This window comes from Oncorhynchus nerka, linkage group LG28, assembly GCF_034236695.1.
Source record: "Oncorhynchus nerka isolate Pitt River linkage group LG28, Oner_Uvic_2.0, whole genome shotgun sequence".
NCBI classification, from domain to species: domain Eukaryota; kingdom Metazoa; phylum Chordata; class Actinopteri; order Salmoniformes; family Salmonidae; genus Oncorhynchus; species Oncorhynchus nerka.
In genome coordinates this window covers 65935746-65960905 of record NC_088423.1, presented here as the reverse complement: position 1 = coordinate 65960905, position 25160 = coordinate 65935746, and the positions used below count along the sequence as shown (strand labels likewise).

The window sequence follows — 25160 nt, the reverse complement described above, 5'->3', positions numbered from 1 at the left end:
CACAATACACAATATGTGTATTGTGTGTGCACAATACACAATACACAATACACAATATGTGTGTGTGTGTCAAATATCAATTACTAGAGCTGTGAAGATGTTTGGACAGAGAGAACACATGGGCAACGGCTACATAAACAAATGGAGCGGGAACATTTATGATGTTGGGTGGTCTAGTTTGTTGTCCCAGCCTTCACTGCTAATTCAACATGGTTGGGGGACCTGGGGGAGAGACTAGAGAATGGCTTCCAGTGTTTCTCTTCTGTGGTGCCCTGCCTCCGTTAACGTCAGCAGAAAGGCAGACATCTTCACTGCTCAGCCATCCACTGGTTCTTCCTGTCCTCAGGCACAACAGTAGAGCACAGAGCCAAACAACATGTGGGAACAAATATGAGGGGGAGAGAGAAAAGACTGGCAGCTGCTCCTAAAATCTGTCCAATCCTGTGAGCTTTGTGTCCAGAGAGAGTCCTCAGTGACTGCCTAGAGTGGTTAATGAGGGAATGAGGGAGGGAGGGAGGGAGGCTGTAGGGAGGGAGGGATAGAGGGAGACTGGAGGGAGGGAGGGGTGGGACAGAGAGAGAGAGAGGGAGAGAGCAAGAGAGAGCAAGCAAGAGAGACAGACAGACAGACCGACCGACCGACAGACCGACAGACCGACAGACAGACAGACAGACAGACAGACAGACAGACAGACAGACAGACAGACAGACAGACAGACAGACAGACAGACAGACAGACAGACAGACAGACAGACAGACAGACAGACAGACAGACAGACAGACAGACAGACAGACAGACAGACAGACAAAGAGAGAAAGGAAGAGAGAAGGAGGCTAGAAGGAGGGGAGAGAGGGAGGGATATTCTGAAGGGAGGGAGGGAGAGGCAGAGGCTGGAGGGAGGGGAAGGGAGGAGGGGAAGAGAGATACAGAGAGGCAGGAGGGGGGTGAAGGAAGGAGGGAGAGAGATGTGCTGCTGCCCATGTTCGTGCCCTGCTCTGACTGTCCATGCTCCTGTCCTGCCCTATCTAACCCTTGCTGGCCTGCCCATGCTCCTGTCCTGCCCTGTCTAACCCTTGCTGGCCTGCCCATGCCACAGGGCACAGCTGTGAACTCTCATTACATACCTTCACCAAATGCAAATGCAATAAGTCAACGAGTCAAAGCTGCCTCCAAAGAGACTGAGTTGTGAAAAGGCCCTGAACTTGGAATCTGCTTTGTTAATTTGCAGGCAGATTCCAGGCGTTTCTCCTACTGCAGCGAATACTTTGTAGCACCATTAGTTACCTAACCAGCCAGTGACCTGCCCAGCCCCTCCACATCACGCCGCAGGGTCCTCGGCCTTACCAGAGCTGACTGGCTCTCACGTCAGATTCAGCCCTCTGTTTCATCACTGCACTGCCCAGCACAGCGCTCTCTCTCCTCTTCCCTCTCTCTCCTCACTTGCCATGGCTCGCATCTCCTCAGGGAGCTGCATGGGCAGAGCTCAAATTACTGTGCTTCTTCTAACAGAACAGTTGTATGCTTTGGCACAGTAGTCGTGGTGTGTGTTAAAGGGGGTCAGCTGATGTTCTCTCCAGTTCTTGTTGTTTTGTTCTTCTGAGAGCGTTCTGACTCTGATAAGCGGAAGAACACTCCGAGTGTTCTACTCCTTAGCTGCAGGCTCTGGACTGGAAGAGAACAGCTGTTAATGTGGGCAGGGAAGCTCTCCTTACCCCCCCTAATGAATAGTAGAGCAGAGCCATACACTGTATGTCATGTCAGTGGTTCTCTCCTGGTAGTCACAGGAGGAAGTTATGACTGCATTGTGTCTCACGGCTGGTATTGATTATGAGACCCTCTCACTGGATCGACAGTCGCCACGCTACAGGTCTCCGTCTGCTGGCTAGCTGGGTTAATTAATTGGCCTGGGTAAGCAATCCTAGCCGCTATGTAAATCTGTGAGGTTTGTGTCCCTCCGAGCCAGGATAGGGATGTGATTGCTGCTCACGGCAGATAGCGAGGAACAGGCGCTTACGAACGCACACCTTTGAGCACATGGCTAAGCGCTGACTGCACGGGTGTAATGAGGGATTGAAAGGTGTGGATTTAGAGGATTATGTTCATTTTGTGTGCTTTTTTTTTCTCTCTCTCTCTCTCTCTCTCTCTCTCTCTCTCTCTCTCTCTCTCTCTCTCTATGACTGGTGTATCAGTGTGAATTACAGTGAGGAGGACGCTGTAATCCCCTGTTACCTCACTGTTCCTCTTTCAGAGGAGAGGAGGAGGAGGAGGAGGAGGAGGAGGAGGAGGAGTGGAACGGGGAAGAAACTGCGGCAGCAGAGCATCTCTTCTCTTTTTCTTCTTTTTCGGACCCTTTTCTTCTCTTGGGGGATTGCTATAGAGTTTGGCTGACTGTTAGTAGTGAAAGGGCAATCTACTGAAAGCAGCTTTTCCTCTCCTGCGATAAATATCAGGGATGATTACTGGCTCTCTCCCCAGACTGGCCACAATCAGACACTTTCAGAAGCCCAGATATGAATGACTCTTGCTCCCTGGCACACCCGGAGCTCAACCTTTCTGCCCTGCAATGTATTATACTTTAGCTTCAACTGTACCATACTCACATTTTACTCTGTGTCTCTAGCTCACTTTCTTCTCAGTTTAAATAGATTGTATTAGCTGAGCTACTAACAGCAATTCATAGATAGGCAGTTAATTAGGTTTAGCAACTAATCTATCGAAGGCCTAAAGATAACTATCAAATTACCTGGAGGAGGAGAATCATTTACTCCCACGCTCTCTCTCTCTCTCTCTCTCTCTCTCTCTCTCTCTCTCTCTCTCTCTTTCTCTCTCTCTCTCTCTCTCTCTCTCTCTCTCTCTCTCTCTCTCTCTTTCTCTCTCTCTCTCTCTCTCTCTCTCTCTCTCTCTCTCTCTCTCTCTCTCTCTCTCTATCTCTCTCATTGAAACAGGTACGTGTGATCATCACAGATGAAAATGACTGCGTTCCTGAGTTCCTGCAGTCCATTTACAGCAAAGACAGTGTGCCGGAGACTGTAACCACGGCAACCTCTCTGTTACAAGGTGAGTGCACATACACTCCATACACTCTCTCTCGCGGTGTAGCTCTTACAGAACCCTACACCCCCTCCGTCCTCCCTCCACCCCCCCCTCTTGCTCTATTGGTCCCTCATGTCCAGGGACAAGGGACAGTTCTGTTCCTAGGAGAAGACCGGACGAAGCTCCACATATTCTCTGTAGTGTAGTCACAAAGTTCAGTATTATTCTCCAGTGCAATATTCACCATGCTGGTTGGGTGAGGAGAGGATAGGTGTACACTTATTTGTGATTTTTATAGTACCAGAGGTGTCCTCTTGCTGATGAACAGCCTTTTTTTGTCAGACACCGCTGTGAGACTGCGGGGAGGCAGGTGTGTTTGGTTAAGGAGCCCCAGCAGGTGTGGTGTGCCTGCTATGCTCAACAGGTGCGTAGGGACCGACCTACCGCCGGATGTGTTAGGCTGCAATTATCACCGTGATTCTGAACATAACATGATTTCACCGCAGAACGGAGCGCATCTAGAGCGAACGGAGCGACATGGCTCATACAGACTTCTCAGCAGACTTTTCAGGTTTTAAAATAGATGTAGCAACATGGTAAAAGGCATCACACAACATGATTTGTGAATCTATGTCTCCGACAGCTCTGTGCTGTGGTGAAGGCTGAGGAACCAGGCCATAGGAGGCAGTTTCATCAGATACTCCATTTGGCCAAAGACTTCACTCCCTGTAGATCTGGGGCTCAGGCCAAGAAGGGATGTTGTCTTGTACTGTCAGTTAGCCCAACAATCCTTTAGAGCCTAACTGGCTCAGTATTGATGGATATTCAATTGACTCTCATTGCTAAGTCAGGAAGTGCATACTGAGGAAACAAAATATTGACTTTGATGTGTGAAGTCTTCCACAGTATATGGATATGTGTCAAGGATAATGCCCATATTTGACAGTGTTATTGGTGACATTTAAATCCACCAAACGAGGTTCCCTTGGACCAGTGGGGGCTGCTGAACAGCTCATAATAACGGCCGGAACGGAGCAAATGGAATGGCATCAAGCACCTAGAAACCGTGTGTTTGATGTATTTGATACCATTCCAGTAGTTCCACTTCAGCCATTACCATGAGCCCGCCCTCCCCAATTAAGGTGCCACCAACCTCCTGTATCTTGGATGCTGTTGGTGTACATGATACAGAGAGTATACTGAATGCAATCTAAGGAGAATAGCAGAATGCAGGAGTTCACGGTGAAAAGGACGATTTAGCGGAAGAAATGCTGGTCCCAGTCCCAGACGGAGCCCTCTCTTTTAGCAAGGCAATTGCTCTGACCGTATCCCTACTCCAGTAAGTTTTCCACACAAAAGAGACATTTGGGAAAAGGCTTGATGCGACACAGAAATGTGTGAACATGCATGAAAAAACAGTCGTAATTAAGTCTAGCATCTAGACTAGTGTCACATGTTGGACATATCTGACGTTACAGAGATGTCTCCTAATCCAACCTCCCCTCTCTACCCTGTCTCTCCCTCACTCTAGTGTCTGCCAGTGACTGTGACTCGGACCTGAACGCCGAGTTGTCCTACTACACTCTGAGCCCAGACTTCAGCATCTCTCCCCACGGCACCATTTTCCCCACAGGGCAGCTGGACTATGAGAGGCCCAACCACCTGTATGAGTTTGTGGTGATGGCTGTGGACAAGGGAGATGTGCCCCGGACAGGTACAGCCACCGTACGCATCCGCATGGCCAATGTCAACGACGAGGTCCCCGAGTTCTCCCAGCATGTGTGAGTACAGTACTGCTTCTCCTCTTCATCACTATTACCATCATAAGTTAGAGTGTGGTTATTACAATCATCGTCATGGCCATCACTATCATCATCATCATCAACATCTAAGCAGGGCGCCTATTTCATTATTTGTATTATTCATGTATCTCCCTTCTCCACTCATCATTTTTCTGCATTCACCATTTTCCTTCCACCCTGCCTGCTCTTCTTTTTGTTAACCCTCACCCTTGCCTATTTGTCAGCCTAGGCCTTGCCATTTCACTTTCCTCTGCTCTGCACAGCTGCCTCCTCCCACAATCCAGTGCAGCTGCAGTTTCCCAGAATTCCACACGGCTGCCAATTCCCCAAATCCCTTACAGCTGCTGCTGGTCTACAACCCAAACCACTTCAAAACACAACTCAACGAAAAAGAAACACAAACTGTGATTTCAACATCTCTAGCTGTCCTGTTCCTCTTGGGCATGTTTCCTGCCCTGTATTAGCTCATCCACACATCCCTTTATTTAAATGCCGCATTACCCTGCTGTTCCGGGCCGATCTGTAGTGATGCGTTGAGCTGTTGTTTTTTCCCTCTGGCGTTGCTCTGGCCTGTGGCTCGTTTAATTGGACAATTTTCTGGCAGCTAGCTCTGCAAATTGGTGAGGCAGGTTCAATCAGCCATGCCTTTAGTTTGTTGTGGAGAGAATAACGCCAGCACCAGGGCGTGTGTGTGTGTGTGTGTGTGCGTGCGTGCGTGCGTGCGTGCGTGCGTGCGTGCGTGCGTGCGTGCTGAAGTACAGGTTTGTTTTTCAGAGAGAGATGGAGAGGTAAGGAAAGAGTTGAGAGAGAGATGGAGTGAGGGATTCAGACAGAGTGAGAGAGTAGAGGGATAGAGAGATGTAGAGGGAGAACCAACTGCCCACCAGGGATGTCTGCTTGAATCATTCTGATGGACAGTGGCAGGGACCCAGTGTGTGGGTGTGGCTGGATATGAATTGCTGATATGGATGCACTACAGTATGTAGATGAGTTAGCTTTTAGTTGTTGGGTTAATGTTACGATGTGGGTAGGTGAATGGGGTTATGTGTTCTGTGATGGGAGGCTGTGTGTCGGTTTGTGTGTCTAAGTGTGTGTTATGATGCTATCGCTGTGTGTATCTGTTGGGGGGAGTTTGTGGGAAAAATTGATTTCCTGTCAGCAGGAGCATCCCCAGTTTCCCCTCGTGATGTCCATTCAACAGAGATCTTCAGTGAATCGTCATTGTTACTCTACAATGCGGAAAACCAAACAGAAATTCTCTAATGTGTAACACAGTGAAACAGGGCAGGGTGTCTGGTATTAATTGAGTAACTTGGTGATGGCCGTCAGACTGTTATTTCTATTGGGCTCAATTGGATCAGCCAGTTTCATTTGCCACTCGGTTCAAGTGCCCTTTGCTGTTCGTCGCTATCAGATGAAAACCTCATCTCCAAAACAGAAACCTTTCAGGGGAAAAAAGCTATATATTTACCTAGTAACGAACATACAATAAAACCTTGAACAATATTTTGTATACATTTTCGTGGGCCTAGACTCATGAAATGTCCAGCGAATATTGAGGGGAGTTATTGCTTTCAATACATGTAAAAAAATATATAGATATTTTTTAAAGGCAGAAAAGGAGTTCCGAGGTTTTCATTCAACAGTGACTTGTTGCTGGTGAAATCGACAAAGTGAGTCTCGTCACTCAGCTCGGTGTACACTAAGTAGATCATTACAGGGATTGTTTGCCTGCCGACAGTAACCTGAGTGATGAGTGAATTGGATAGGCAGAGAGATATTTATACATGTATTCACAGAGCCCTGGCAATCTGTTGACATTATAGAAGACGGAGAGATGCTAATGAGCACAAACAACAAGCCAGTCTCGGTCTCGGGCCGGCGCTGTGTGTTTTGTCAGTCGTTAATATGTAATAGATGTGTTGGGTAAATTGGCTAATTATATTGTGGCTGATGTCAGTCATTGTGGAGGGAAATGGGGTTAAGGGTGACAGAGCGCCTGTGTGCCTGGTGTGGTAGAGGCGGGCTGGCTGGTTGGCCGACAGGCGGGAGGATGTTGGCAGACTCTGATGGAGCAGTAGCTGGAGCTTGTGTTGAAATTAGATTGATGGGGTAGATAATGAGAGGGAGAGTGGGCACTGTGAGGTGAATACACTACCACTGTCTGTCTGCCTGGGCAGCCGCCTGCCGCGTTCACCGTTCACCCACTGCCTCTCCCACAAAATGGCCGCCCCGACTGGGAGTTGTTAGTCAGTCCTGTGTCAGAACCCCCGTCACCTGGGCCAATGTCCATGGGGACAGGTGAGAGAGGGACAGCAGCCTGAGTCTGTGACGGGCACCCTTTGAGTGGCTGAGGCAGGTGATGGAGAGGAGCTGTGGCGTGGTGGATCCTCTCTTTATTCTTTAGAGAAAATGAAGCCTGTGAAAATAAGGCCTTTGAGATATGTGTGTGTGTGTGTGTGTGTGTGTGTGTGTGTGTGTGTGTGTGTGTGTGTGTACAAGGGTGTCATCTCGTCATGGGAAACGACCATTTGAGGCTGGTGACAGATTAAAGGTTCCGGTGTCAGTTGTGCGGTGGGTGTTGGAGCAGGCGGGTGACATGGGGAGGGGTGAAGGGGTTGAGGGGGTCATCTCCAATCGGGGACATAAATCACAAGCGTGAAATGCCTGTCAGCTCCTCTCTGCTACCCATCAATCAGTTGTGTGGAAAAGGACCTGATGAAGAGTACAACCACTCCCATCTCCCTTGATCTTCACTCACTATCTCTCTGTCACTCTCTGGACCTTCACCCATCTTACTCTGCTTCCTTCTCATAATCATTCTCTCCCTTTTTCTCCTCTCTCTCCCAAACCTCTCTCCATTTGTCAACTGATTTGACATGATCACTGATCAGTTGAATTTAGTTTTTTCATTTAAAGAAGTATCATTGTAGTTGATAATCATTTTAGAAGACTTTGTCATCTTCGTTTGTTCTGCATAAGTTATCAAGATTGTCGCTCCATACAGTCTTGCCTGCGTGCCTATTGAAAGACAACTTGACAGGGCGCTAATCAAGTGAATGACAGGGCCCTAATCAATTCAAATCAAATGAATGAAACTGGAACATTGGTTTCCATGGAAATAGAAAGTGCATAATGCTCTTGGGTAAACAATATACCGGGAATATGACACGTCGCTCAGTATGACACATGAAAGTTTTGCAACATTTCTGCCCTAAAAAAAGGTTATTTTGATTGGATAATATACAGTAGATCATCATTGTAGAGAAATTCTGTGAAGCTTCCATCCACTGGCACAGGCAGAAAGGAACACAAAGGACATGCTGTGAATGCCTTTTCCCTCTCCTCTCCACCCAGCAAAATCACTCATTTTCTACTGACTGAGGAGTGGAGGAGGGGTTAGCAGACAGAAAGACAAGACCGAGAGACTACAGACAGACATACGACAGACAGACAAGACAAGACAGACAGACGGACAGAGCACGCTGTCCGTCTGTCCGTCAAGAGTCCGTCTCTGCCAGTCTGTCAGAGTGAGTCGCTCCTCTGTCTTGTCTCTGCGTCCACTAGCTCTGAGCTGAGTGGAGCGTGGGTGGGTGGAATGATGAGGGACAACATACTGTACCCACATTGAGGCCCTGTTTGTCTCTCCTCTGTTAGACGCACTCACATCCACGGGAACATTTCAATTGAGATGAAGCGAGAGGGTGATGGTGAAAGAGGCAGCTGAAAGAGGCAGCTGGGAGGTGCTTATATCTCTGTGTGAATGTGTTTGTTTTTGCATCACTGTTGACTGTTGCATTGAAATAAACTACAGTTCTTGCTGCATGTACCGTCTTACAGCAGAACAAGAGTGATTCTGAGAATGAGGGATGAGTGGGAGTCTGTGGGAGTGGGAGAATGGCCGCCTGTGTACTTTTATGCGTGTTCCTGTGTAGAGGAGAGTTTTTCTTAAAAAACTCCTGGAAATGTTCTCAGGGCGAGACCCAGATGCAGACACGGGAGGCAGATGGTTTGAGTCTTTTACATTTATTACATCCAAAAGGGATAGGCAAGAGAATGGCTGTGGACAGGCAAAAACCGGGAGGACTAGTAAAAGAGAATAGAAAATGCAGGAGCTCGGAAAAAAACACGCTGGTTGACTTGAAACATACACGACGAGCTGGCACAGAGAGACAGGAAACGCAGGGATATATACACCAGGGATAACAAGCGACACCTGGAGGGGGGTGGAGACAATAACAAGGACAGGTGAAACTGATCAGGCTGTGACAGTTCTTTACAATAGAGGCCTGCTAGATTTGAAGGCCGCAAACTGTACATTATAGTCAGTTTACTGTAGGTCTAAATTGAATCACATTTACACAACAGCAGTAATGGACTATATTCTGTACTGTCATTGCTATCGGGAGCTTCTATCACATAGCCAGTCCTGGAGCCTGCTCTAGGGTTCCCAGTCTAGGGGTCCCAGGTCAAGCGTTAGCCAATGGAATAGACTGAGAACAGACATAATTGCCCTCCATCGTGCACAATCCCGATTTCCTATGGCTCTGTGTCTTCATTGTCATTTTGTGGATTGTAATATACAGCATGTGCATAATCAGTGGCCTTGAGTGTCAGCCCTGAAACTGCAAGGTTTGGGGGTCATACCAAATACAAAAGAAAATTAGACCTGATGCCTCTCTTCTTGGCACTCAGCAGTCAGGAGATGTGTTGTGGGTAAGGCCTTATGACAGACTAGCGTCCTGTTTAGGGAGTGTGGTTGTACATCAAGCTGCCTCACGCTAGAGAAACATGAGATAGGCTGCTGCCCCTATTGGCTGTTCTGGCTCGGACAAGGCTTACTGACTTTTAACTGTTTTAATGTATATGCATGATAGGAGTCCTCTAACTTGACAATGCGTACGTCTCTGTTAGGATGCACATGGTTTGAGCTTCATGCTTCTTGTTGAGGTGACATGTACTGCATGTACCTGATGTCTAATTTGCATTAAGGCGCTTACAGGTGAGCCGTGATAAACGGAAGTTGAACCACGTTGTTGTCCGCTGGCTTGTCATCATTAAAACATTGTTTGATTGGTTGACGAGATGAACGATGCTCATTGGTCAACCGTGCGTGGTGGCCTCTGAAGACTTCAGAAAATTCTTCTTTTGGCGCCTCGGCGGCCGCCGCAAAACTGCTTGTGTTTTGCCGACCTAGCACCCGACTCCAATTGAAGTCTATGAGACCTTCGCCACCTACCGCGGCCCGTCTGTGAGCGTCTTTATGAGTGAATCTCCCAGGGGGAATGAACGTGGCTGGCAGTGTGAGATCAAGGTGTTCATGCATTATTTGTGCATTTTCTATATTTGGCATATGTTCTATATAAACTCAGCAAAAAAAGAAACGTCCCTTTTTCAGGACCCTGTCTTTCATAGATAATTGGTAAAAATCCAAATAACTTCACAGATCTTCTATGTAAAGGGTTTAAACACTGTTTCCCATGCTTGTTCAATGAACCATAGACGATATATGAACATGCACCTGTGGAACGGATGTTGAGACACTAACAGCTTACAGACGGTAGGCAATTATGGTCACAGTTATGAAAACTTAGGACACTAAAGAGGCCTTTCTACTGACTTTGAATAACACTAAAAGAAAGATGCCCAGTGTCCCTGCTCATCTGCGTGAACGTTGCTTAGGCATGCTGCAAGGAGGCATGATGACTGCAGATGTGGCCAGGGCAATAAATTGCCATGTCTGTACTGTGAGATGCCTAAGACAGCGCTACAGGGAGACAGGACGGACAGCTGATCGTCCTTGCAGTAGCAGACCACGTGTAACAACACCTGCACAGGATCGGTACATACGAAAATAACACCTGTGGGACAGGTACAGGATTGCAACAACAACTGCCCGAGTTACACCAGGAACACACAATCCCTCCATTAGTGCTCAGACTGTCCGCAATAGGCTGGTCCTCACCAGATATCACTGGCAACGACATCGCCTATGGGCACAAACCCACCGTCGCTGGACCAGACTGGACTGGCAAAAAGTGCTCTTCACTGACGAGTCGTGGTTTTGTCTCACCAGGGGTGATGGTCGGATTCGCGTTTATCGTCAAAGGAATGAGCGTTACTCCGAGGCCTGTACTCTGGAGCGGGATCGATTTGGAGTTGGCAGGTCCGTCATGTGGAACTTGTTCAGTTTATGTCTCAGTTGTTGAATCTTGTTATGTTCATACAAATATTTACACATGTTAAGTTTGATGAAAATAAACGCAGTTGACAGTGAGAGAACATTTCTTTTTTTGCTGAGTTTAGGTAGATCTACAGTATACAGTAGGGGTTTCTTTGTGTGTGAGTGTATCAAATCAAATCAAATCAAATGTATTAATATAGCCATTCGTACATCAGCTGATATCTCAAAGTGCTGTACAGAAACCCAGCCTAAAACCCCAAACAGCAAGCAATGCAGGTGTTGAAGCACGTTGGCTAGGAAAAACTCCATAGAAAGGCCAAAACCTAGGAAGAAACCTAGAGAGGAACCAGGCTATGAGGGGTGGCCAGTCCTCTTCTGGCTGTGCCGGGTGGAGATTATGACAGGACATGGCCAAGATGTTCAAATGTTCATAAATGACCAGCATGGTCAAATAATAGGTCCCAGATAATAGGTCTGGGACAGGTAGCACGTCCGGTGAACAGGTCAGGATTCCATAGCCGCAGGCAGAACAGTTGAAACTGGAGCAGCAGCACGGCCAGGTGGACTGCGGACAGCAAGGAGTCATCATGCCAGGTAGTCCTGAGGCTTGGTCCTAGGGCTCAGGATCTCCGAGAGAGAGAAAGAAAGAGAGAAAGAGAGAAAGAGAGAGAGAATTAAGAGAGAGCATACTTAAATTCACACAGGACACCCGATAAGACAGGAGAAGTACTCCAGATATAACAAACTGACCCTAGCCCCCCGACATATAAACTACTGCAGCATAAATACTGGAGGCTGAGACAGGAGGGGTCAGGAGACACTGTGGCCCCATCCAATGATACCCCCAGACAGGGCCAAACAAGAAGGATATAACCCCACCCACTTTGCCAAAGCACAGCCCCCACACCACTAGAGGGATATCTTCAATCACCAACTTACCATCCTGAGACAAGGCCGAGTATAGCCCACAAAGATCTCCACCATGGCACAACCCAAGGGGGGGCGCCAACCCAGACTGGAAGATCACAAGTGACTCAACCCACTCAAGTGACGCACCCCCCCTAGGGACGGCATGAAAGAGCACCAGTAAGCCAGTGACTCAGCCTCTGTAATAGGGTTAGAGGCAGAGAATCCCAGTGGAAAGAGGGGAACCGGCCAGGCAGAGACAGCAAGGGCGGTTCGTTGCTCCAGAGCCTTTCCGTTCAACTTCACACTCCTGAGCCAGACTACACTCAATCATATGACCCACTGAAGAGATGAGTCTTCAGTAAAGACTTAAAGGTTCAAATGGAAGAGGCAAGTAGAAGGGGGAAAAAGTAAGGAACTTGTATGTCGGCCATGTAATAAAGAACATAAATGGTTAAAGAAAAGTGTGATAAATAAAAACATATACCAATTTCATTTAAAGACTAAAAAACAGACAGCTGTGCAATATAAGTTGCAAAATAGTTGGGAAGAGATTTTCGATGTGCCCATTCAATGGCACATGGTTTATGAATTGATACGCAAAACAACGCCGGATTCAAAACTTCACATTTTTCAATATAAATTACTATACAAAATTCTTGCAACTAATAGAATAGAATGTTATATATATGGGGGATACAATCTTCCCAGCAGAGTCATTAGATCATTTATTTTGGTATTGTCCACATGTAGGTTGTTTTTGGTCACAGGTCCAGGAATGGCTGAAGAATTGCAACATTTGCCTGGAACTAACATCACAGATAGCAATACTGGGTGATTTGAAAAGCCATAGTCAATCAATCAATAATATAATAATTATTTTAGCAAAAATGTTTATTTTTAATTTACAATCTGTAGAAGCTTTGAGAATAGGAAGGTTCAATTATTTTGTGAAGCATCACAGCACAGTTGAAAAATATATGGCAAGTAGAAATCCGAAATGCATGATGTTGAGAGACAGATGGGAGGGGTTGAATGGAGCTGAAAGGTGGGACTAATAACAAGATGTGTATAAGATGTATGGATTGAAGGTAGAAGCAGAAGTGTTTATTAATTTACTTCAATTGGGGGATCGGCGGTAGGGTTTGCGGGGAATAATAATAAAGGTATATTCTTTTAAAAAGTATGTATGTCTATATAGGTATGTGTATGTATATATGTGTATATATATGCATGCGTGTATGGATATATATATATTTACCCCAGAAATATGGGGGATTGGAAATGATGCAGACAATTACATTGGAAGCAACATTCTTTCCGCAATATTAAGCTGATCCACACTCAAATTATTATTTTTTTAATTAAAAAAAGACAAAGGTTGAGACCGAGTTTGCGTCTCTCACATGGGTAGGCAGGCCATTCCATAAAAAGGGAGCTCTATAGGAGAAAGCCCTGCCTCCAGCTGTTTGCTTAGAAATTCTAGGGACAATTAGGAGGCCTGCGTCTTGTGACCGTAGCGTACGTGTAGGTATGTACGGCAGGACCAAATCAGAGAGATAGGTAGGAGCAAGCCCATGTAATGCTTTGTAAGTTAGCAGTGTAACGGCTTTCTTCCGTCGAAGGAGAGTCGGACCAAAATGCAGCGTGGGTAGTTCGATACATCTTTAATAAGGAAAAAACACGAACAAATACAAAAACAAGAAACGGAACGTGAAAACCTATACAGCCTATCTGGTGACTACAAACACACTGAGACAGGAACAATCACCCACAAAACACACAGTGAAACCCAGGCTACCTAAATATGGTTCCCAATCAGAGACAACGAGAATCACCTGACTCTGATTGAGAACCTGCATCAGGCAGCCATAGCCTATGCTAGACACCCCTACTCAGCCACAATCCCAATGCCTACTAAAACCCCAATACGAAAACACAACACAAAATAAACCCATGTCACACCCTGGCCTGACCAAATAAATATATAAACACAAAATACTAAGACCAGGGCGTGACAAGCAGCAAAACCTTGAAATCAGCCCTTGCCTTGACAGGAAGCCAGTGTAGGGAGGCTAGCACTGGAGTAATATGATCAAATGTTTGGGTTCTAGTCAGGATTCTAGCAGCCGTATTTAGCACTAACTGAAGTTTATTCAGTGCTTTACCCGGGTAGCTGGAAAGTAGAGCATTGCAGTAGTCTAACCTAGAAGTAACAAAGCATTGATTAATTTTTCTGCATAATTTTTAGACAGAAAGTTTCTGATTTTTGCAAATCTGTACAACCATTAAGATTAATTGTCAGATTCAACAGAAGATCTCTCACCTAGAACAAGCATCTCTGTTTTGTCCGAGTTTAAAAGTAGAAAGTTTGCAGCCATCCACTTCCTTATGTCTGAAACACAGGCTTCTAGCGAGGGCAATTTTGGGGCTTCATCATGTTTCATTGAAATGTACAGCTGTGTGTCATCCGCATAGCAGGGAAAGTTAACATTATATTTTCAAATGACATCCCCAAGAGGTAAAATATATAGTGAAAACAATAGTGGTCATAAAACGGAACCTTGAGGAACACCGAAATTTACAGTTGATTTGTCAGAGGACAAACCATTCACACAGACAAACTGATATATCTTTTCGACAGATAAGATCTAAACCAGGCCAGAACTTGTCCGTGTAGACCAATTTGGGTTTCCAATCTCTCCAAAAGAATGTGGTGATCGATGGTATCAAAAGCAGCACTAAGGTCTAGGAGCACGAGGACAGATGCAGAGCCTCGGTGTGATGCCATTAAAAGGTCATTTACCACCTTCACAAGTGCAGTCTCAGTGCTATGATGGGGTCTAAAACCAGACTGAAGCATTTCGTATACATTGTTTGTCTTCAGGAAAGCAACATTTTTGAGAGGAATGGAAGATTCGATATAGGCCGATAGTTTTTTATATTTTCTAGGTCAGGGTTTGGCTTTTTCAAGATAGGCTTTATTACTGCCACTTTTAGTGAGTTTGGTACACATCCAGTGGATAGAGAGCCATTTATTATGTTCAACATAGGAGGACCAAGCACAGGAAGCAGCTCTTTCAGTAGTTTAGTTGGAATAGGGTCCAGTATGCAGCTTCAAGGTTTAGAGGCCATGATTATTTTCATCATTGTGTCAAGAAATATAGTACTAAAACACTTGGGTGTCTCTCTTGATCAGGACAACTGAGCTTTGAAGGAATACGCAGATTTAAAGAGGAGTCCGTAATTTGCTTTCTAATAATCATGATCTTTTCCTCAAAGAAGTTCATGAATTTATTACTGTTGAAGTATGTTTGTAGACATGTTGTATGTTTGTATGACATGCTGGGCTTGGTTGCTTCTCTCCTGTGTTCCTCACAACTCTGTCATCCAATTCACTTGTTCTTTCACACTCCATCCCAACCACTTAGTGTTGTCTCCCCACTGTGACAGGCTTCCAACAGCTGTTTACCGACTGCTGTCTCCATTGAATTAGGAATTAGAACTCAAATTGTCTCCACCTAGGCACACCATATCAGACACTCAACCAACTCTGTTTTTACCCTCGCAAAAACAGCTTCATAATGCATTCACAAATCTGTGATTAAAATATGACAAGGACGGGTGTGTTATTCACTCATTTTCACTCTCACACTCTGCATTGTCGCTGGGGAGACGTGAGGAGAGGTGTTGATTTTGGGATGTCTTTCTTTCTGTCAACAGCTACCGGACCTTCGTCTCAGAGGACGCTGGGCCTAACACACTGGTTGCCACGGTGCTTGCCAAGGACCCCGACGGTGATGGAATCACCTACAAAATCACAACGGGCAACCACGAAGGCAACTTTGTTATCGACAGCCAGAAAGGTGAGACATATTGTTTACACCCCTCCCGTCCTCTTCCTCAGCGAGTCCCGCTGCTCTCCCTCCTCCCCATCCCTTCTTGTAGATATTACACTAGATGGGTGAAATTAATTGTTGTGCGATCCGCTTTGGCTGCGGTTTACTTTTAGTGCAGCTGATTTTGTCATTACAAATGTCATCAAAGGTTTGCTCCAATGTCCCGCCTTTAGCCCACCAAGGAAGCAATTTGAAATCGAAAATGTGTTAAAGGCCTAAACTAATTTCATAGCCCTCCCCACCTTGGGTAAATTGCACCATTGAATCTGCATATCACATTAAAGGGTAATAAGATTACTTTGACAAATTCAATTACTCTGGAACTTCAAGGTGCAATTTCCTTTGTTCATTTCCACTGATAGTAACTGTCAGCCGAAAGGGGAGATTTCTCAACCATATAAATAAATAAAATAAATAAAAAGCCATATAACCCTGATTGGTACCTGCTATTCATCCATGTCACTTCAATTGCTTTAAAAGTCTGTAGAACCGCTCTTCTAAAATGACTTGTTCTCACACATTTGGATTGCATTTTGTTTCTGCATTTTGCTTCCCCTCCAGCATGAATATTGAATGAATAACTGTTGTACATGTAAAAATGCTATCATGCACATCCATGGAGCCCCTGTGATAGGATTCAAGCTCCTTACTGTTCACAGTCATGTAACTGTCAGACCGGCCCGACTTAGCATCAGTGTATACATCCTGCTGCTACTGTATGACCATTTTACACGCTATTATTGGACCCTATTATCTCTTACACTCACCTATGGAGCGGCCTGGGCTCACTGGAGGGGTTTAACCCTTGCATTACTCACATGATTAAACTGATGATTTTCTTAAAAAAAAAACGATTTCAAACAATTTCTCATAGCTTCTTATTTGGTTGAAATCCTTCACGGATCATATACAGTTGAAGTCGGAAGTTTACATACACTTAGGTTGGAGTCATTAAAACTCCACACTCCACAAATTTCTTGTTAACAAACTATTGTTTTGGCAAGTCGGTTAGGACATCTACTTAGTGCATGACTCAAGTTATTTTTCAAATAATTGTTTACAGACTGATTAGTTCACTTATAATTTACTGTATCACAATTCCAGTGGGTCAGAAGTTTACATACACTAAGTTGACTGTGCCTTTAAACAGCTTGGAAAATGCCAGAAAATGATGTCATGGCTTTATAAGCCTTTGATTGGCTAATTGACGTCATTTGAGTCAATTGGAGGTTTACCTGCATTTGCATGTATTTCAAGGCCTACCGTCAAACTCAGTGCCTCTTTGCTTGACATCATGGGAAAATCTAAAGAAATCAGCCAAGACCTCAGAAAAAAAGTGTAGACCTTCACAAGTCTGGTACATCCTTGGGAGCAATTTCCAAATGCCTGAAGGTACCACGTTCATCTGTACAAACAATAGTACGCAAGTATAAACACCATAGGACCATGCAGCCGTCATACCGCTCAGGAAGGAGACGTGTTCTGTTTCCTAGAGATGAAAGTACTTTGGTGCGAAAAGTGCAAATCAATCCCAGAACAACATCAAAGGTCCTTGTGAAGATGCTGGAGGAAACTGGTACAAAAGTATCTATATCCACTGTAAAACGAGTCCTATATCGACATAAACTGAAACGCCGCTCAGCAAGGAAGAAACCACTGCTCCAGAACCGCCATAAAAAAGCCAGACTACTGTTTGCAACTGCACATGGGGACAAAGATCGTACTTTTTGGAGAAATGTCCTCTGGTCTGATGAAACAAAAATAGAACTGTTTGGCCATAATAACCATCATTATGTTTGGAGGATAAAGGGGGAGGCTTGCAAGCCGAAGAACACCATCCCAACCGTGAAGCACAGGGGTGGCAGCATCATGTTGTGGGGGTGTTTTGCTGCTGGAAGGTCTGGTGCACTTCACAAAATAGATGGCTTCATGAGGAAATAAAATGATGTGGATATATTGAAGCAACATCTCAAGACATCAGTCAGGAAGTTAAAGCTTGGTCACAAATGGACAATGACCCCAAGCATACTTCCAAAGTTGACAACAAACTCAAGGTACTGGAGTGGCCTTCACAAAGCCCTGACCTCAATCCCATAGAAAATGTGTGGGCAGAGCTGAAAACGCGTGTGCGAGCAAAGAGGCCTACAAACCCAGTTACACCAAGAGGCCTACAGACTCAGTTACACCAGCTCTATCAGGAGGAATGGGCCAAAATTCACCCAACTTATTGTGGGAAGCTTGTGGAAGGCTACCCGAAACGTTTGACCCAAGTTAAATAATTTAAAGGCAATGCTACCAAATACTAATTGAGTGTATGTAAACTTCTGACCCACTGGGAATGTGAGGAAAGAAATAAACCTGAAATAAATCATTCTCTCTACTATTATTCTGACATTTCACATTCTAAAAAATAAAGTAGTGATCCTAACTGACCTCAGACATTTTTTACTAGGATTAAATGTAAGGAATTGTGAAAAACTGAGTTTGAATGGAGCGTCTGCTAAATGACTTAAATGTAAATGTATGTAAACTTCTGACTTCAACTGTACTTTAGCAGTCATTAGTTTAGAGGCGAAGAAAATATTCCACACACACACACACACACACACACACACACACACACACACAAGCCCCACCCCCATCGCATCACTCTCTCTCTCTCTCTTTTAGAGATCAAAGTATTTATTACTCCACGGATCGTTCATTCATGGGATTTTTTTCTCGGGGACAGATGGGCTGTGTTAATTTGACTGTAACTCAGCGTAGAATATGTTTCCTGAGATTGAATACCGTTCTTAGGATTCAAACAGCAAAGTCAATAAGATGATCACACTCTTTGTATTAAAGACATAAATACAAAGCCTCCGTTCTCAGCACGGGGGAAGTATTTACCGAGACGACAGGCAAAATGTTTCCTCCAATAAACAGGTAGATCATGTCTACAGCTAATGGGCACGACCCTTCTCCTTTTCCCTTTTTAGTGGATCGTTGTTTGTCTGTGAAGAGTCCATATTGAAGAAGTGTTCTAATTCATCGGCAGGCTGATGAAGAAATCCCATTGGTGTAGGAGTAGTAATGGTTCATCATGCTGTCCTCTCTCAGTGTCACTAGTTTAGTGGGAGTATTTTTTGTCATGCTTGGGATGTGAGGTTTATATAACGTCCCCCATTGCCTCGCCCCATTCTGCACCCCTTTCTCCCTAGGGGGCGAATGTAGTTCCTACCTCAGTGTCTTTGCCTTTCAGGGCTCCATCCCGCTGTTTTGGGAGCCTAGACGATGATTAGAGTTGGCGTTGAGAGAGGAGCATCGGCTCCCCATCCCTCCCCCCTGCCAACCCCCTCCCTTCCATCATACGAAGCGACGTGTGCTCAGTGACCCCTGGAGAAACATCTTCTCCATCTTTGACGAGCAATGATATGTGCTGGCCGGGTCTCATCGACCATGTTTAGCAGATTAAGCAAGGGCTGTGACGCACACTGCTGCATGCCTCGGCCTGCCTGACCCAGCACTGTCACACACTCACACTAACACAAACGCGCGCGCACACACACATGCTTGGACACACGCGCGCACACATGCGCATACATTCATACATGTATACAAGCACACACACGTACACATTCTTTCACACACGTGCATGCGCACAAACATCAATTCCATCCATACAGCCGGGACACATATCTTATCGAATGGAAGGGACACAGAATATGTTTTTTTTTCTTCTTGGAATGTTATAACTCTGGCTGACCCTTTTTCGGAGCAGTCTTTAGAGTCAAGTCGAGATGATTATGTCATCATAACACATTCTCCTCCAGATAGATACTGATGTACGGCAGGCCTCACAGGCAGCTTGTTGATCAATTTGTCACATTCTTCCACAAAGTAATGGTGTGAATACTACCAATACTACACCATGTGAAAGGCCTGTGGAACATCATTCTGAGTGTGTGCAGAGCTCTTCTCTCCCTGGGCTGCTGGGAGTATGTGACATGTCCTCCTGAGGCTACACGCTCTCTTTCAACAGGCTCTCTCTTATAGGACCAGCTCCCTGGCCTGTGGTGCAGCTAGTCTCTCTCTTATAGGACCAGCTCCCTGGCCTGTGGTGCAGCTAGTCTCTCTCTTATAGGACCAGCTCCCTGGCCTGTGGTGCAGCTAGTCTCTCTCTTATAGGACCAGCTCCCTGGCCTGTGGTGCAGCTAGTCTCTCTCTTATAGGACCAGCTCCCTGGCCTGTGGTGCAGCTAGTCTCTCTCTTATAGGACCAGCTCCCTGGCCTGTGGTGCAGCTAGTCTCTCTCTTATAGGACCAGCTCCCTGGCCTGTGGTGCAGCTAGTCTCTCTCTTATAGGACCAGCTCCCTGGCCTGTGGTGCAGCTAGTCTCTCTCTTATAGGACCAGCTCCCTGGCCTGTGGTGCAGCTAGTCTCTCTCTTATAGGACCAGCTCCCTGGCCTGTGGTGCAGCTAGTCTCTCTCTTATAGGACCAGCTCCCTGGCCTGTGGTGCATCTAGTTTCTCTCTTATAGGACCAGCTCCCTGGCCTGTGGTGCAGCTAGTATCTCTCTTATAGGACCAGCTCCCTGGCCTGTGGTGCAGCTAGTCTCTCTCTTATAGGACCAGCTCCCTGGCCTGTGGTGCAGCTAGTCTCTCTCTTATAGGACCAGCTCCCTGGCCTGTGGTGCAGCTAGTCTCTCTCTTATAGGACCAGCTCCCTGGCCTGTGGTGCAGCTAGTCTCTCTCTTATAGGACCAGCTCCCTGGCCCGTGGTGCAGCTAGTCTCTCTCTTATAGGACCAGCTCCCTGGCCTTTGGTGCAGCTAGTCTCTCTCTTATAGGACCAGCTCCCTGGCCTGTGGTGCAGCTAGTCTCTCTCTTATAGGACCAGCTCCCTGGCCTGTGGTGCATCTAGTTTCTCTCTTATAGGACCAGCTCCCTGGCCTGTGGTGCAGCTCGTCTCTCTCTTATAGGACCAGCTCCCTGGCCTGTGGTGCAGCTAGTCTCTCTCTTATAGGACCAGCTCCCTGGCCTGTGGTGCAGCTAGTCTCTCTCTTATAGGACCAGCTCCCTGGCCTGTGGTGCAGCTAGTCTCTCTCTTATATGACCAGCTCCCTGGCCCGTGGTGCAGCTAGTCTCTCTCTTATAGGACCAGCTCCCTGGCCCGTGGTGAAGATAGTCTCTCTCTTATAGGACCAGCTCCCTGGCCTGTGGTGCAGCTAGTCTCTCTCTTATAGGACCAGCTCCCTGGCCTGTGGTGCAGCTAGTCTCTCTCTTATAGGACCAGCTCCCTGGCCTGTGGTGCAGCTAGTCTCTCTCTTATAGGACCAGCTCCCTGGCCTGTGGTGCAGCTAGTCTCTCTCTTATAGGACCAGCTCCCTGGCCTGTGGTGCATCTAGTTTCTCTCTTATAGGACCAGCTCCCTGGCCTGTGGTGCAGCTAGTATCTCTCTTATAGGACCAGCTCCTTGGCCTGTGGTGCAGCTAGTCTCTCTCTTATAGGACCAGCTCCCTGGCCTGTGGTGCAGCTAGTCTCTCTCTTATAGGACCAGCTCCCTGGCCTGTTGTGCAGCTAGTCTCTCTCTTCTAGGACCAGCTCCCTGGCCTGTGGTGCAGCTAGTCTCTCTCTTGTAGGATCAGCTCCCTGGCCTGTGGTGCAGCTAGTCTCTCTCGTATAGGACCAGCTCCCTGGCCTGTGGTGCAGCTAGTCTCTCTCATGTATGATCAGCTCCCTGGCCTGTGGTACAGCTAGTCTCTCTCTTATAGGACCAGCTCCCTGGCCCGTGGTGCAGCTAGTCTCTCTCTTATAGGACCAGCTCCCTGGCCTGTGGTGCAGCTAGTCTCTCTCTTGTATGACCAGCTCCCTAGCCTGTGGTGCAGCTAGTCTCTCTCTTATAGGATGAGCTCCCTGGCCTGTGGTGCAGCTAGTCTCTCTCTTATAGGACAATCTCCCTGGCCTATGGTACTGCTAGTACAGGCCATCTACCCCGATGAAACCAGTCATTCTGACAAGTTCTCCCAGGCAGCCTCCTCCATGGCAGCTAGTGCCCCATACTCCCCCCACACACCCTGCCCCTATCCCTGCTCCACGCTGTCATGTCATATTATAATTGATTACATTTTCCTCATGGCCCGGCTGTGCTACTGTAGCGCTCGCACCACGCCTCATTTCATTGACAGGATGTCTCCTGATTCCCTAATGGCTGGTTGTTGTATGGCCCTCAGCATCTCACCCCTCCTCTCCCCTTCCTCTCCCCCTCCTTTCACCTTCCTCTCCCCCTCCACTTTCCCTCCTCTCCCCCTCCATTCACCTACCTCTCACCCTCCTCTTACCCTCCTCTCCCCTCCTTTCACCCTCCTTCCCCCTCCACTTTCCCTCCTCCCCCTCCTTTCACCCTCCTTTCACCCTCCTCTTACCCTCCTCTCCCCCTCCACTTTCCCTCCTCTCCTCTTCATCTAACCCCTCCCCTCCTCTCCCCCTCCTCTCTTCCTCCTCTAAACCTCCTCTCCCGCTCTTCTCATCCTCCTCTCCTCCTCATCTCCCCCTCCACTCCCCCTCCCCCACCTCTTCCCCTCCTGTCTTCCTCCTCTCAACCACATCCCCCCTCTCACCCTCCTCTCAACCTCCTCTCCCCCTCCTCTCATCCTCCTCCCACCCTCCTCTCATCCTCCTCTCCTCCCCATCTCCCCCTCCACTCCCCCTCTCCACCTCTTCCCCTCCTGTCTTCCTCCTTTCCCCCTCCTCTCATCTTCCTCTCTCGCTCCTCTCACCCTCCTCTCACCCTTCTTCTCCCCCTCTTCTCCTCTGACACTCAGTGTCTTTCATGTCACCGTGTTAGGCAGAGATAGACGGACTGCGCCTATCTCTAAAGAGGAACACTGTTAGGGTGTAATATGATTCCATCCAACGCAGACCCCGTGAAAGCCAAGGAAATGTATACAGTACCCAGTGCATCTCCAATGGTTGCATCTGTGCCTGTTTGAGTCTTAGAAGATAAGACAGAATGCATTAAGTGTGTCCGCAGCCCACACACACGGTTAGCAAACACCAAAGGCCTGATGAATACAACATGAAGAAAAAAAACCACTCGGAAGAGAGAGAAGGATGGAAATCTGACGCCCACATTAGGGATACAGCCAATAGGAAGTGAAGAAAAAGTCACCAAGGCACCGAGAAAAGGGGGACGGTCACCACGGAGGTGAGAGGAACCTCAGTCACACAGACAGCAGACGTACACCGTCCTTTGTTGTTTTATGCATCACCGAAGGGGGGATTGACAACCGCCTTTGTTGGATGCAGTCACGCGCTGGGAGAGATGTTGAGGAGGAGAGCGACACGGCTGTTCTACACACCAGATATGTCAGTCACGAACAAAGGAGCACAAGCAGACCCTCCAGGGTTGAATTCAGTTAATGCTGTTATATATACAGTATATGGGAAAACCAAAGGCACAAAGTGTCTAAAGCTGATAGAACAGCACGTTCTTGCATTTGCTGCCCTATATACATCAGTTAGGAGACCTTGAGAACGCAGAGGTTCACTCATTCATGGTGAGGTCATAACTTGTCTCTGATTGGTTGATGCAGGTCTGATCCGGCTGCGCTCCAGCCCACCTCCCAGACTCCAGGGGGTAGAGTACATCCTGAACGTCACAGCGACCGATGACAACGCCTCTGGTGGCCCCCAGGCCCTCTCATCCACCGCCCGGGTCATCGTCGGCGTGGACGACGTCAACAACAACAAACCTGTCTTTGGGAAGGTAAGCTTTGTTCTCACTGTCATGGTTTTGATATCTGTTTGGCTCTGAACATACATCTCTTTGCAGCTCATTGTGTTTCCCAGCCTCTGTCTCTCAGCCTTTACTATGGGGGCTTACTGTTAGAGTTAAATAAAGGTGTTGGCGGAGTTCTGAGATGAGCATCAGTACTCTCCGGTTGACTTCCAGACCTTAGTCTTTCTCTGTCCTTCCAAATCGCTCTTGTTTCTCAGTTTCTCTTATCTGTTTATTGCAGCTCCCCTCCCTCTCCCTCTATCTCCTCTATTTATTGCCTCTCCTTCTCCGTCCTCCAGAGGTGTGATTAGCCGGCCGACCCACTCTATTTCTAGATCAGCTACGGGTTTTTAATGAAGTGTTTGAAAGATATGCCGAATCATCACAGCCCTACCTGTTTTCTGCCGAAGTTTCAATTTTAAATTACATGAGTTTTGCCTTTGAGATATTTGAAGCTAATTGTGCCTCGCACAGTAAAGCTAGCTAACTAGCATTTTATACATATGCGTGTTTCACATGTTAGGCTGCAAGATGAGCTTCAACCTTTTCTTCAAGTTCCCTCAGGACTCCTTCATGCTTAGTTTTTTAAATTGTTTTATGTTGTATTTATTTTAGCTAACATGCTCAAACAATAGTTGAACTGATGTGTGGACAAGGGAGAGAAAAAAGGCCAAAGAGAAAGTGTTTTAAGAATAAAACACAGCTGGATCACTTTTCCTGTGTGCTCAGTTTTTCCTCCTCTGTGCAGGCAGCAGACAGCAGACAGAGAGAAGAGAGAAAGCGGTGTTTATGTTGTTTTGTGCCCCTGGCCCTCCTGCTCCTGTGAGTTTGGCCGAGGTTCAGGCAGTTCCTGTGGATTTGTGAGCATCAGTGACTCAGGGACTCCTAAGAGAAGGGCCTGGGTTGGGTTGTCTGTGAGAGTGCCAGGTCCTGAAGCTTCCTAAGAGGGGGGGGGGGGTACATGCAACTGGATAGGGAGGGGGGGGGCACTGTTTGAGATCCACCACAGCCCTCCCATCCCTGACTGGGACTCCCTTAGGGACACCTGACCTCTGAAAACACATTGAATTTGGGCCTGGAAGACTGTGACTGTTGGTTAGAGGAGGAGGTGGCAGAGGAGAGGGAGAGGAGGGTGGAAGAGGAGCTCCCTTGTCATTAATTAGATGTCAGAACTAAGCATCAAAGACGAGCTGCTGAATTGATCTGGGATCTTTTTGTCATTTGAAACGCTGTCTCTGTCTGAGGCCAAAATGAGCCATCTGATGATGGCAGAGAGACGGGATTTGGAAGGTTTGACTGTTTTCCCTTCACACACACACACCGAGCAAGCGCTCAGATGACGATGAGGAAGGAAGGAAGGTGTGTGGGCGTCGGAGCACATCCGAATTATCCAGGCTTACTCCGTATCTCTGTGGATCTTCTTCGATGGAATTGATTCAAGGCCGCTTTAATTATAAAACACAGATGAATCTCTACAGAGCAAAACATAGAGGGATTAATGAGAGACAGTTCCTCCTCAAACCCCTTTCTCCCCCTCTCTCTCCCTCTCTCTACTTCTTCTCTTCTAATACTCTAT

At 46.9% G+C, this 25160-nt stretch overlaps 1 protein-coding gene across 1 annotated transcript in view; it reads left to right on the top strand.

Moving 5' to 3' along the window:
• LOC115112741 (neural-cadherin-like) overlaps positions 1 to 25160 on the top strand; it is a 231134-nt gene that overhangs the window by 99687 nt on the left and 106287 nt on the right. Inside the window, exons 5-8 of the mRNA XM_065013013.1 lie at positions 2946 to 3057; positions 4565 to 4814; positions 15649 to 15791; positions 23400 to 23572. Of these exons, the coding sequence (XP_064869085.1) occupies positions 2946 to 3057; positions 4565 to 4814; positions 15649 to 15791; positions 23400 to 23572 (678 nt within the window). The remainder of the gene's footprint in view (positions 1 to 2945; positions 3058 to 4564; positions 4815 to 15648; positions 15792 to 23399; positions 23573 to 25160) is intronic.